Source organism: Equus asinus, chromosome 24, assembly GCF_041296235.1.
Source record: "Equus asinus isolate D_3611 breed Donkey chromosome 24, EquAss-T2T_v2, whole genome shotgun sequence".
In the NCBI taxonomy this organism is placed as follows: domain Eukaryota; kingdom Metazoa; phylum Chordata; class Mammalia; order Perissodactyla; family Equidae; genus Equus; species Equus asinus.
This window is the reverse complement of record NC_091813.1, coordinates 61,405,536-61,420,415: the sequence shown is the minus strand read 5'-3', so window position 1 is coordinate 61,420,415 and position 14,880 is coordinate 61,405,536. Positions and strand designations below refer to the sequence as shown.

At 36.4% G+C, this 14,880-nt stretch overlaps 1 protein-coding gene across 5 annotated transcripts in view; it reads right to left on the bottom strand.

Annotated features, from left to right (window-relative positions):
- The window catches only part of LAMA2 (laminin subunit alpha 2), a 537,163-nt gene extending 522,889 nt beyond the window's left edge, over window positions 1-14,274 (bottom strand). For all 5 annotated transcript variants that reach the window (XM_070496423.1, XM_070496424.1, XM_070496425.1 and 2 more), the window contains exon 1: window positions 13,855-14,274. In XM_070496423.1, coding sequence (XP_070352524.1) covers window positions 13,855-13,966 — 112 coding nt within the window. In that variant the 5' untranslated portion in view covers window positions 13,967-14,274. The remainder of the gene's footprint in view (window positions 1-13,854) is intronic.
- Between the last annotated feature and the right edge of the window lie 606 nt (window positions 14,275-14,880).

The window sequence follows — 14,880 nt, the reverse complement described above, 5'->3', positions numbered from 1 at the left end:
ATTTACAAATAGAATGTAAAAATGAAATAAGCAATTCAATTTACTGGATGGAGGAGTAAGAATCATCTTATGCACATGGATACATGAATGGATGTTTCCCTCTGGAGAACATGAGAAACCATAATTTTTTGACTGAATCAAAAAAACATGTTATAGATTATCTATGGATTTAATTTTCAAAACTCATAATTCTACCTTCCATACACATTATTATAATGTTGCAATTTTCATAATAACTTTCTCCTTTTTTAAATAAAATTGGCTACTTTCCATGTTAGAAGAATTTATATAGAACAGAAATGTACGTCTGGGATTTAGAAAATCTGGGATTCTATTTCTATCGCTTCTTATTTGTATCAGGCTAAGTCATTCATTTTAAGTCTTGATACCCCTTTATTCCAACTGTAGGGGTATACTGCTTTATATGCCATAGGACTCAAAAGCTTTGTGTAGAGGCATAGAAATGGTGGTAAAATGGTAAAACATCCTAGATGCCAGATGCTAAACAAATGGAAAGCATATGACAGCAGCATGGTGGAAAAGGAGGCTGTAATTAAAACCATCAGATAGGATTTGATTTTCTCTCTCCATGGAAATCATGACAACTATGTTAGGTCGTTACTTACATTTAGACATTTAGTTTATAGGCTCTGGTCTATCTGAAAGTTATATTAGCTAATAGCTGAACAGAAATTTTTTAAGTGTTTAATATTAATTCCCAGTTTCAGTAGGATATTTAACTTGGAAGAAACGCACTAGTATGCTAATATTTATATAGTTGGCTGCAGAGTTTCCTCATTATTTAATTCCTATGGTCTTTTCAATCATTGTACTGTCTCTTTATCCATGAAGAATACATACCAAGAGAATAAAAATCAAGGCTACATGCCACTTTTCTATTCCCTTTAAGTAAATTCCCAATTGAAAATGCTGCTATGGCCTGGTGAGTTCACATAGAATTCAGTCGATATGCACTTCAATTGGTATAAAAAAAGAATAAAACATATAATTTCAACACAAATTCTACCTCTCTCACACTCTCAGCATATAAACACAAATCAAGCAGGAAAAATTCAAGTACATAATATGATTAAGAATTTTACACTATACATATGATCTGCGGGGCTAAAGTGACAGAAGTGATCAGACAGGTGGATTCATCACTGAGGACCTGGAGGAAATGAGTTTTTAACTCCATTTTAAAAGTAGAAGAGGAGGTAGGGTCTTCAAAAGTAGGGTGTGCTGAGGAAAGGAAGGTTTCTTCATGACTCAAACAGCTTAGTAAAGGCACGGATGGGGAGAATTTTCTTGTGCAAAAAGTGGGGGAAAAGAGATTAATTTGCAACAAAGTAAAGCAGGAATCCTTTTCAAGTGATGAGCTTAGAAAGTGTGGAGGAGTTAAGAAGGAAATTGATGAGGAGCCTTGAATATTAATTTCTGTGATATATTTAAAATGATAGCTGGTAAGCTCCTAGAAGCATCACTTACATTTAAATATTTAACTAAATATTTAAATATTTAATTGGTCGTCTTTCAGCATTCCATGGTCTGCACCTTTCCTTTATGTGCTGGTAAATTCTATCTTTGGCTCCCTTTTCTGCACTTGAGCAGAAATTTTAACTGCCTACTTCTGATTGCATCATATTCTTAACTATCACCTTATTTTTTCAATACCCATAAGCACGTGTTCTTTCTAAAAGTTAGCTCTCCTTTTTCTATAATTCCATCATTCAGTACTTATTGTGACCCTTCTATGTGCCAGGCTCTGTGCTATGCAATTAAGAGAAAGTGGTCACCACACAAAATCAGCTTTGCCTGGCCTTACATCAGAGTTCCATTCTTAAAATAAGGAAAAGAATGCAGGTACCATGTGTCTTGGACTACAAATCTCTTTTATTAATTCTACATATGTCACCATTTTGATTGCTAACAACTCCAAGAAAGAGACCACCTCCAAGGGCACAGTACATGCATTTATTTGATATACTGTGGAGGCCTAGTGAATAGTTTTTTAAAGCTTTTTTTTTCTGAAATAAAAAAAGACTTCTGTGGCATCTAAGAAGAAACAAAGAAAAGTGGAAACAGATGCCAATCAAGTCACTCTACATAAGTTATCTATATTTTATCACTAGAACTTTCATCTGAAATGGGCATTTTAATTTTAGGTCTTATAATTCTCACCCAAAAGGCCTCACATATAGAAAAGTTCTGATTAACTCAAGAAATACACATCACTCATCCAAAGCTCAAAAATTGCTCAGCTCTTCCTGGAATATCCTTAAGGAAAAAAAAAATCTCAAAAACTTCTAAAATATCTTATTTATCACCCAAGTGGTAGTGACAACAATACCTTGTATCTGTGCACACTGTGTTTCAGGATTTGTGGAAATTTACGTCTTACAAAAAGATTTATTTAGACTATAAAAATATTAGGAAAAAAAGTACATGTAAAATTTTTTTTAAAGAAATCCTTTTGGTCTGTCCAAAAAGAGTGGCTTCTTCATTCATTTTACAGGTTTTTATTGAGTGCCTACCACATGCCAGACTAGAGACTGAGATAGAGCAGTAGATAAAAACAAAAGACAAAAAAATCCTATCATTTTGAAACCTACCTTATTAATTTCTAACTGCTACACAGTTGAAGATGCTGGAAGAGAAACTAGTTGATTAAATGTCGTTCCAGCTTTCTGCAATAGCAACAGCTCTTGAAGTTTGTCTTAAATATGATTGGACTGGTTTTTCAACTTATTACATAATTGAAAATCATAAACTGTACAGATTCGTCACATACATGAACCAATTTTGACCTAATCCATGGAATTATGTTCAGAGCGTCTGAACACGGTCATGTGTTAATTTAAAACAAAAATGTATGGATCTCCTAGAAGCTGGAAAATGGCCTGAGAGGGCAACACATAGTCCAAAGGAATTAATACTTAAAGATACAATTTTAGACTAGATGGGTAAGGAACTTTAGGATAGTGTTGCTTTCTCAGCACATCTTAAGTAGCACCATGCCAGGAACTCTATGGATAAAATTAGTCCTTGAAAGTTGAGTGAAAGATATTTTGTACAAGCTTGAGGAAGATAATAAAGAGAAATAAAAAAGTATTTTGAAGAATTTTTAAACATATCATTGTCTAAATATAAAGTGTATCCACAACTATCTGCAAAACCAATAAAGATAGGCTATGCATTGTAAAGTATTTCCCTTCCACGCCACTTAACTTTTTCTGTGTTACTGGGAAGTATATGGCGCACACCAAAAATGGAAGGAGGATATGCCATGGTTCTCAATACAGAAGAACTAACTGTATTAACAGCCACTGGAGGAAGAAAAAAAAATCAAAGAATGGGGTGAAGCAAAAGTTTATAAACCAAAAATGTCTTTGACCAAACCCAACCTTTGACCAAAGTATCATTTATGATAATAATGAATAGTATTATTAATAATATTATTTGCATGTCACATTTTATTTAAGCCTTATAACAACCCCATAAGATAGACTTCAACATTATATTGTCAATTTTTTTAGATGGAAAATTCAGTTTGAGAATAGTTTAACGACTTCTCGGTTGTTTAGCATCACATCTTTAAAAAGAGCTGGAGGAAAAACTTGCATTTTGGTGTTCCAATTATAAGTCCAGCGACTTTTCTAATACCAGAATGAAAAACTGAAGAGTTGCATATTATGTATTAAGCATGATTGCAACTTTTCGAATGGTAAAAGAGCCTATAGGAAGTATTTTGCCTGAAACATTTTCAAAATCTGATGTTTCCAAGTTTAGAAAAACAGGTTTCTGTGGAGATATTTTGGGGATTATATGATTTTCTGAGGTAGTTTTGGTTTTGCCTTTTTAGAAATTTACCATTAGATTTAATACACAGGTAGACACACTAAATATTCTCCCTATCCAGGTTGGCATTAAATAATGTGTCCCAAGACTATTTTTTCACCTCAGTGATTAGAGAAAGTCCAAATAAACAGAGTTTATATTGAGAGCTTTTCTACAATCCAATTAGAATTTCCACTGAAGACTGTCCTGAAATTAACCTCCATTGTGTCAAACATGCTGAATTGTCATCTGTCCCCAAACAGATAGCAGTGAGGACATGTACTTCATAGGCTGAAATAATAATCTTTTAGGAACACTTACTATATGCTATTTATTTTTCTGACACATTACATATGTTAAAAGAGTTCTTAAAAAATTATCAATCTCAAGTAAACACATGTCCAAAAATGAGGGATTCCTAGAAGAAAAAAAAAGTGTATTCTATCATCTATGAAACATAAATAGCCACAAAGTATTGCTAAAATTTCCATCCTGTTGCCTGTTTAAACCACTTCTCACACTGAGCTACTAACATAACTACTAGCTAATTATAGGACCTTGTGTTTCTTCCTATCTCTGTTACCGATGTTGTGTGACCTTCAGAAAATTCTTCAGTCTCTCTGCAGTGGCATAAATAGTTTGCCATCTATAATCTCTTAGGGTCTACTCAAAGAAACTTTTAGAATGTTTTGCTCTTGTTAAGCAAAAAATATATATATATATTCACATATGCAAACGTCATTTCTGAGCTTTGTGATCAAACAATAAAGGAGAAAAAAGAAAAAAGTTAATATTTACTGATTAGCTGCCAAGTATTTTCACATATATTACCTAACAATTTTATTTTACTCATGGGAAATTTAAACTCTGTTGACTCAGGTTTTTGCTCAGTAAAAGAAGTGGTAACCTGGCTATGAATCAATTCTAACCATCCTCAAGTCTATACCTTTTCTACTATTCAAGGTTATCTGCAAAGCAGAGGAATGTGTATGTATGGAAATTGAAGGTATAAGGAGACATACGTTAACAAGAGTATTTTTTGTAGGATAAGCTACGAAGTTCAGAATAGCGAAATACTACAACACAAGTTCCAACTAAAACTGAATTTACACATTTGTGTTTTCAAGGATATGAGTAAATTCCTTCATCAACAGCCTCAGTTGAGTTGGTAATCCACAGCATTAGAGGAAAAGTGTTGCTTTAAGCCAAAGAATCTCGTGGCACCAAGACAGTTTTTAGACTTAATTCATTTTTCTTGAGGCATTTTGAAAATTCACATTTATTGAAGCACTAATAGACGCTCCATGTTTTATATTCATTGTTTTATATACTCATGACAAACCAGTGAGATAAAGGAGCTCCCTGAAATGACAATTGCACTACTTCATGCTCTCTTTCATAATTTCAGTCTCATTCAGTAACTGAAAAAGGCATGGCAGGCAATAAGCCAGGAAATTGTGGTGGCTATATAGACTTTTGAAAAAATATATTTGATGCAGCGAACTCCACTAGCCCTATTTCCCCTTTAGAATAGGACCTTATATGTTACAAACAACTTAAAAGAGATTACATTTTAGGGTTTTAATGGTGCAGCCACCAGAATGAAAAATATAATGATCTCATTTACAATTTATTCTGCGGTCCGTAATCATTTATCAAGGCAACTAGGCTTTTCTGTAAATTCAATTTTTAGGTTCATTGTTTCATATATTCATTGTTTTATATATTCTTATAAGAGAGTTTTATAAGCTCTTAGAATAAGATGCTCTTATCCTGGATTTTTTGATAAAACTGAAGATCTAATGATTTAAGAAAACAAATCAAATAGCAATATGATAAATAAGTTAACTAGGTACTGAGAGTGCTAAACTATAAATGATACATACACACATACAACACACATACACACTGACGTCATCCACCCATCCATATATACATACTCTCAAAATCTAGAAGGTTTGCAAAATTTTCTGTCTTCAATGAGAAGTTCAACTTCAGTTGGAACTCTTTGAATGCTCTTATGAAGATGCTCGTGGTCTACATTTTTTCAGAAGGAATTTTCAGAGTAATCCTGCTCTGATTCTTAGGTGTATCCATTTGGTTCATGCTCTTTTCATTCGCCGACATATACATTGACTATTTTTTAAATAATTCATTACATAATAAACATCATTATGTTTCTAGTCTGCTGAAGTAGATTCTATAAGTTGACTTTAGACAAGCCAATAGTCAATTAATACTTTCTTATAGTTCAGCATCCAGTAATCCAAATCCTAAGAATTTAAAGCCTAAAATTTGATGAATACTTTTGAATTTATGCATAGTTTGAAGTCATATGTGTATGTATACTTCTGCATAGTTTTATTTCTGTGTGTGTATGTTTAAATGAAAAAGACCCCTCAAGACTATACATATTATTTCTTATTCTTCCATAATATCTAGTGAATCTCCTGTTTCAAATTAGACTACTAACATAACTCAGAAATGGATATATGATTTTTTTTCAAGGTATTTTATAAAAGATAAGGAAGGATCTAAAAATCCAAAGAAGATGACAACTTAGCATCTATAAAATCAGGAGCAAGAACATATTCTAACTTCTAATTCTAAAACTAGCATTGCAATTTGAGTTTGTCCTTGCCAAGTTGCTAGGCATCTATTTTCCTTCTATAAAATGAGGATAATTAAATTAATCTACTAAACAGCTCTACAATGTAAATAAACATGCAAATGTTCACAATGTGCTAGATACTATTAAACCAATCTAAAGCATCTGGCACTCAAGATGCAGCTAAAAGGAAGAGCCTTGGGCAGGTGCACAGCCCAGTGGCCGGCTGAAAGGACCGTACATGGAAAGACATCACTAACTTTGCACAAGGTGCCCTTCTTAAGTTCCAGGCACCAAACAGTAACTCAGGTCTTCATCACGCAGAATTTGCATAGATTAACTTGCTGTTTGAACTAGATTAGGCCTGTCACAGGAAGCCAGTGCTATGAGTAATAACCCACTAATAGACTGTCCTCTATGATCTTTTTCTAAATGTCACGTGTCCAAATAAAAGCCAAGTAGCCTAAAGCTCCCTTGTTAAAACCCACATTCAAAATGACTGCAAAAAAGCTGGGTTTTTTTTTTTTACCCATATTGTACATCTTTGACAAGCAAACGGCTAGCTTTAACTCATCATGTAAATTTAGATTATGCCTCAAAGCTATCTTTAGACAGTAATTATCTGTGGCTTTTAATAAGAAGAAAGATTTAAGTGAAGTTTTGCCTTACATATATTCTTAAAAGTTACATTTGCTAGAATCATCTCTTTGAAAACCATATTTTATTCACAAGCAGGATACAAAAGGGAAAAAAAAGGAAGGAAAGGAGAAAGGGAGGGAGGGAGGGAAGGAACGAAGGAGAGAGAGAGAAAGAGAAAGAAAAGAAAGAGAGAAAGAGAAGCTATGCAATTTTCTTCACCTAAATTTGTTCTAAATGATTGAATTTAGTCAGGACAAAATTGCATTACTTTACTCCAAAGGTTACTGCAAGACTTACAGTGATCCTTAAAGAAGTTATAAAAATCGAAACAGCCCATAGAATAAGTTTCTGATTGTAAAACTAGGTAACATTTCAAAGTTCATTTCCTAAAAGAAGTCATCAGATCGATACATCATTGTGTCATTTTTAACAATAGTATCTAAACTTTAGCTCTGATATTGAAACGAATAATAAAAAGAGAACTCCAAGGTACACATGTATCCATGCGGGATTGTGAATAACTTATTTTTGTTTTAACATGCACATTAGTTAAAATAACTCTAAGAAACCATGGCATATTTCTAAGAACACTGGGGCAAAACAAAAGAAAATATAGAAGTTTCCTGCACTTGAGTTTTTTTGAGGTGTTGATATTCTTTTAATTGTGAAATAGGATTGAGATGCCAAAAGGAAAAAAAAAAGTTTTACAAAGATGCATCTGAGCTTCCCAATAATAAGCTTCTTGAGATGGAATCCTCTGGAATGGAGTCACTTAAACATGCTCTATGAATGGGAGGTTTTGGGCAGGAGATGAATCTATAATAATTATACACTTGGACCGTTGGTCCAGTCCAATGGATTCAAGCCTGCTTGAGAAAAGAAATATTAACTATTATTTCATTCATTCATTTAACTCTGCTCAAAACTCTCCAATTCCACCCATCTCACTCAAACTAAAAGGCAAAATCTTTACATTACCCAGCCTCCCATTACTTCTCTGATCCTTCTCACTGTGCCTTTTTATAAGCCTGTTCCCTGGGCTGAGAGTTGTCTTCCACCTGACGTCTGTATGAATCGCTCCCACATCACCTTCAAGTGTTTGCTCAAGTGTAACCTTCTCAATGAGGTCGGCCTTCATCACTCTATTTAAAGTGGCACCAACCTCCCTCCACTCCTAGAACTCCTGACTCTCTTACCTTGCTGTATTTGTTCAGGAATCTCATTACCCTCTACATTCTGTACAATATAGGTATCCATTACGTTACTTGTTCATTACTTATTCATTACATTTCTGTCTTCTCAACTGCAAAATAAGCTCGACATGAGCAGGGGTTTGTTTTTTTTTTTTTTGTCTGTTTTACTCACTGAACACATTCATTCATTAACTACATTCCAATACACATAGGCCCAACCCCACCAACTTCCTGCACAAATTCTGACCTTGGAACGCAGTCGACCAATTGGCACAGACCAGAATTAGTCTTCTTTCTGTCTGCCTGGTATACACTGAGCCCAGTATGAGTCTTGAGAACATGTGCCAATCTAAGGTTGGCTTTAATCTCTCCCTCGTTTTCTCATTCACTGCAAGTAGGCTTCTGCCTAATTTCTCACTTAGCTACCCATTTCAGAGTTGTGACTATACACAAATCCTAAATCCTAATCTCCTGGATTAGAAGCTAAACAAATTGTTTGGCCATTGACAACATTTTCTTCCTCATCTTTTTACACAGTCTCCAGCTGCTAAATAAGGACATACTGCAAACTAGACAGACGACCTGGAGTCATCATTTTTTTTATTACCCTGCTTGGAAATTCTTCCAGCCAGGCTCCACGCTCATGGTAGAATCCTACTGGATAGTTAGGCTGACTGGAATCAAGCATGCATTTGATACATTCTTTGGACTCATAACTTAGACAGCCAGCCACCCCACGCATCTTGCTATGTATAGACTAGGTTGAAGTTAGTTTTCCCTATTCTGGATCCTATTAGGTCCCAATTCCTCCTCTTCCATTGTGGCCCAGAATTGTGGTCCTGTAATTCTAAAGCACATTATGAAAGAAGATGAGACCTCATATAAAGTTTAAGTGATTTTTTTTATAGTTCACTGCTAAATCTAATGGGATCAAAAGAAGGAACAATGATTCAGTCACAGGGGTCCAAGTTGAAATGTCCGGCACATTAGTCATTGTCAACGAATAATGAGTATTTATTAAATACATGAATAGAAAAATAGTGACAATGATCTGCTTTAGATAAGTAGGAACTGAGAAAATATGGAGATGTGAAATCTACCAAAAAGCAAAATTTTGAGTCATAGCTATTGCAATTTATTTGAAAGATTTAAGAATTGCAAATCCTACTCCTTCAGAATTTGTTCTTCCTATTTAACTAAATCTCTCCCATAAAATACGGACTCATGATTTTCTTACAGCAGTCATACCTGGCTATAACTTTTGGGATACCTATTTGAGTTTTAAAATAATTACATATAAAGAAGGTGAAAACTGTAGTTATTACAGTATAGATGACAGTTATCCCGTATTTCAGGAGCTTGAGTAACTGAAGAGAATGAAGAAGCATTGGCAGAGCATGGGCAATATTTTCATAATCCTTAGCAACTCCTGATATAGATTCAGTTCATTACTTAGCATGAAATCCTAGGATAGAAAACTTTTAGGCATAAGATAGACCAGCACTTTTTATACACTATGTGAGATAAAAAATATAAAATTTGTCACTTTAACAATTCTACTAATCTATAATGTAATAGTCAGTATTGAATATGTTCTTATTCTCAGCTATACATTTTGTCTGTTAAGAATCATTTTTACTAAACCATTAAGTCAGTGAGTAGTGAGCAAGCCAACAAATTACATATGTAGCAAAAGAAAATACCAAATAAAATTAATTCCAGGTTCACGGCCACAAAAAACCCCCTGAAAAGTTCTCAGGTAATTTACAAGGTGTCCTCACATTTTGTAACATAACATGTTTTAGAACCATGCAATTGACAGTGATGTGGAAACTTCTAAGTATTCTTGCCAAAAATATGAGAGAATCGTCTCAAACATGGTTTTATCTTAAAACCCAGAAGGCATCTAAAAACACATTTATACACATTTAATATTTTCTTGACATGTTTAAGAATTGTGCACTCCAAGAAACAATAGAATGTAACACCAGAATCTTGGGGACTCGGAAAAGGACTGAGACTTGCAGAGTAACTTCCTCTCTGTAGAACAGCCCATCCTAAATCATCCCTGACAAGTTGTACATCTGACCACTGTGTGGACATTTCCAGAAGCTACGTGCTCCAACACAACCCAGTTATTTCTGAACAGCTCAGAATGGGGAGGGGCAGGGAGAGGGAGGAGGCTCCCCCCTATTTTATTTAACTCAACGGTTCCTCTTTGTCATATTCTGTGGATCCAAGTTCAGGCTGTAGAAAGGACATTTTAGTCTCTCTTCCAAATAACAAGCCTTCCAAAAATTCGAGGATATCTCATGATTTCCCAAGTCTGCCTTTCTCCAAATTAACAGTCTTTACTTGGAATAGTCCTCCTCTGAAAATATTTTCAGACTCCTATTCTGCTCTTCCTCCTCTGAATTTTTATCCCTTTGTCAATGAGGCACCCAAATGTGTCCTAAACCAACAAACCCATCTGCTTCTGAGTTTTTTTATAAAAGTGAGTTAACTTTTCTGTCACTGTGTCACACTATCTGTTCATATTCAACTTGCTTCAGTTCAGACTGTCTTTTCTCATACTATTTTTGTACTCATTCCTGAACATATAAAGGACATGATAAATTTTCAGAAGAGGGCAAATGAAATTACTTAACATCTGGATACAAATAATAAACCTAACTCCGTGTAGCTTCTGCTCATGGTCCAGGCTATAAAGACCTTTAAAATTCCTGAATCTATTATTAACCAGCTTAGCCACCTGAATCCACTGTGGACCACCTGCTCTTCTGATAAGACTGGATTTTATGTTTTTCCATCAAGTCATTACTAAGACAAATGAACACAGGGAAACCCCTGTCACACTCCTAGAGACTTCTTTCTCAATTGATCTTGATCCACTATGCAATAGTCTTTGGAAACTATTTTCAATCAATTCCAATTTACCTACCATTACATTTCCATTTCCAAACATTATTCATGAGAATATCTGGAAAAGATTTTATCTACTGTCTTGCTGAAATGCAGAAACACTTTGACCACATCGTTTTCCTATTTTGTCAATGTTAAATCTAGTTAAAGAATTTCCTTGGAATATCATTCTTCCTGAATCAATGCTGTTCATTCTACCATTCAGTATGCTATAGAAACTACACAAAATTTTAAGAAAAAATAAAAAATCAAACAAAAAGCTAGTTTTTAACTGAGTTGCTACATCTAAAAATGGTTGCTTCATGTCAACATTCATAATAAATTGGCACCATACTATAAGGGAAAATAGCACTCATGCCAAACCATTAGTGCTTGGCCAGGAAGCTCAATGCTAGTATAAGTGAAAAGACAAAAACTGATGATAGCCAGGAAAACACCTCTTCAGTCCAACTCATATCCAATGAGCTTCACTGAGAGCTTGCATTATCAGAACAACATTGAAAAGGAAGTATAGCTTCAAAAAAATAAATGGAAGAAATCTGGGTACCATAAGAAGGGAACTTTAGCATAAACATTACTAGAAGCGCTTTCAGTTGTTAAAAATTAAGTTATTATGAGTTCATGAACTTAAGTCACAGCTACTCCCAGCCTTAGGGTTTGAAATTTGTCCACCAAGAATAATAATAGCTGAAGGTCTAATAAGCTCATCTATATAAGGCATGTTTAAATTAGAAAGCACTATACAAATTTAAGGTATTATGAAATACATTTTATATACACTTTTAATATGAACAGGTTTCAACCATTATATCCTTGAGCCAGTCTCTAAACATGTTGCAAATGATCCGTAAAATATACAATAATAGATTTTAGAATACAGAATATAGCAGTCTATAGTAGATTCCATGTTATAGTTATTTCGCACAGAAGTCCTTATTGTACATGTATATGATGTTCAAGCGATCTTTCAACAGAATGGCAGCATAAACTCGCCCTTCTGCGTTCAACTCAACTTGTGCCTGGACCATAGAAATCAGAGTGAATTTTATTTCAAACAAAAAAGAGAGGAGGAGGAAGGAAAGGAGGGAAGGAGGAGAAGGGAGAGAAGGAGGAATTATCAGAAAGGGGAGGGGGAGCATGCTAGGAAAAATTCTCAGGAACCCACTTGATCCCTACTCTGCATGCTTTGAGCTTCTGCCCCACTCCAAGTAAACAGAAGGGTTGGTAATCTTGGCTTCTCTTCACTCCCAGCTGCCTAACAGTTTTAAAGTACTGTGTATTCTTAAAACATATCACATAACTGAGCAAGGTTAATCTTTAAAAGCAGTATTTTTAAAAATCAGCTGCCAGAGATATTCTCAAAATCACTCTCATAAATTCTATTAAGCCACATTGACCCCATTTTACTTCTCCGAGAAGGAAAAGCAAAAATAGAAGAAAAAAAGTTATATGGTGAACTTAAGGTCATTTTTATCCTAGGAATTTTAATCAGAGTTATTATTGTAGCAAGGAGCTTAGAGTATTTTTTCACTCCTTCTAAAATAAAATAGTACTGCTAGAAATCCTGATTATCAAATAAAAACTATCAAAACTGTTAGACACAGCTTTATTCCAGTTAACTAAAAGAGGGATAAGTATATTTCAAAACTTTGGCAGGTTCAGCCTCATCAAAACTTCCAAAAGCTGCTAACCTCCAGATTTCGCGCTCTTAGGGTAAATACTTTGATATTTGAAAACAGACCTTAAATATTTGTTAAATATTTTTTTACTTTGCTAGATGGTCTCCCACTTACAGAAATGTTTGCTGAAATGATGCATTATAAATTATGTTTTAAAACGCTGCACATGTGCTTCCTTTAAATTCATGATCATAAAATAACTCTTCAAAGACTCCCAAGTTTCTGAAAGGATGGGCATATAAACACCAAGGCACTCTGAAGAGAATAATTTGAGTTACACTAAGTACAACTGTTTTCCAAAGTCCCCTGAAGCGTCTATCTGGTCACTGCGGTCTTAGTTAAAATACAGATAACACAGAAACCTTATCTGTATCTAAGTAACAGCAGAAATTTCACTATAATAAAATAAGGTATCTGAGAGAGGATGTGGGTAAAGAAAAGGTGAGGCCGGAGGCGCCATTGCCAGAAAAGAAAATATCCACATACATACTTCACTGCCTTACAAATCCTCTTCAAATAGTGAGAAACAAAGTCCCTTTAACTAAAAAAGATGTGTGAGCTGCCCTCCATACCGTTCCAAGATGGACCACAGCTTGGGGAACTTTTCTCTGTCGGGATGGAATCTGATTTGGAGAAACTTTTATTAAATTTTCAATTGGTTAAAAGTTTGCCTCTTAGAAAGATTTCGGAAATCAATTTGCAGGGTGTGTAGTCACAGCAAGTCCTCTCAGAGAAGAATGAACGTGAAAAGCGCCTCAGGTTCTTTGGAGGAGGTAGGCAATTCCCCTACACGGTGTACTCGAAGAGCTGAAAGTGAACTTGAACCAAGTTTAGCCCCTCTCGCCCCAAAGCGCACTCCCCAAGGGCAAAGCGAGAAAGCGGTCCCTGGCCGGCAACTGTGGGAAGGAGGACGGGACCAGCGAGGGGCCGCGAGCCCGGCAAAGGATGTAATCTAGAGCCCGTGCCTAGACTGTACCTCTCTGCTGATGCGCCTGTGGCTGCCGCTGCTGCTGCGGCCGCTGCGCCCGGCCGCCCCCGAGGCCCCCGCCGAGCAGCAGGACCAGAAGGAGCCGGGCGGCTCCGGGCATCGCGGTGGCCCCGAGTGGATCCGCTTCTTGGGAGCCGGAGGAGTCGCTGCGCCCTCGCCCCTGGCCCTGGCTTGTGAGCTGAGTGAGCAGCAGCTGCTGGGTTAGAGGAGGAGACAGGCCCCCGTGGCTTTGGCTTGGCCGCCGACGGAGGATGGGGGGGAGAAAGAGGACACTCCCCCACGCTCCCCCTCCCGGGCCCTCGCCCCACAGAAGGCCCGGCACAGGCCCTTAAAGGGTCCTCGGTGCAAAAGACCTTGCCTCGAGCGGTCCTTCCCTCTGAGAGGGGATCATTCTCAGCTTGATCTGCCAGCTGAACTTCTTTTAAATTAAAGGAAGTAATTGATATGAAAGCACTTTGTGATCTGTAAAATCCTTACACATGGAAAGCATTATTTGTGGGAAATCTGCCTAGCGAGGAACTTTACCAAGGCAGGGGATACGTACCTCGTGAGAAAGGCCTGGGCAGGGCTGTGCCGGCCCTGTGTGTCCAGGTGGCCCACGTTGGAGACAGGACCGTACCAAAGGCCTGGGGGCCCACACGTTACCAGAGGGTGGAAGGTGGTCCTGGGACGCTGCAAATCACGCCAGGGGACTAAACTGCTTGATAGACTGCTGCCAGGGCAGGAAAGAAAGGACAGAAGAAAGTAAGTGCCCTTGCTCCACTGCAATGCCTGTGACCAATAGAAAGGTTAACATTAAGGTTTTCAGTTCAGTCACGAGACATTTATTTAAAGCCGCTAAAACCCCTCTTCAGCTGTTTCCTTTCAGACTCAAAATTTCATCTTTTCCAGTCCCCATTTCATCCTTTAACTCAACAGAATTTCTGGGGTTTTTCTGCCACCCCAGGCTCAGATGACAATTCCTTACTAATTTTTTGTTTGTTGGTTTCTTTCTGGTGTGTGGTTCTCATCAGG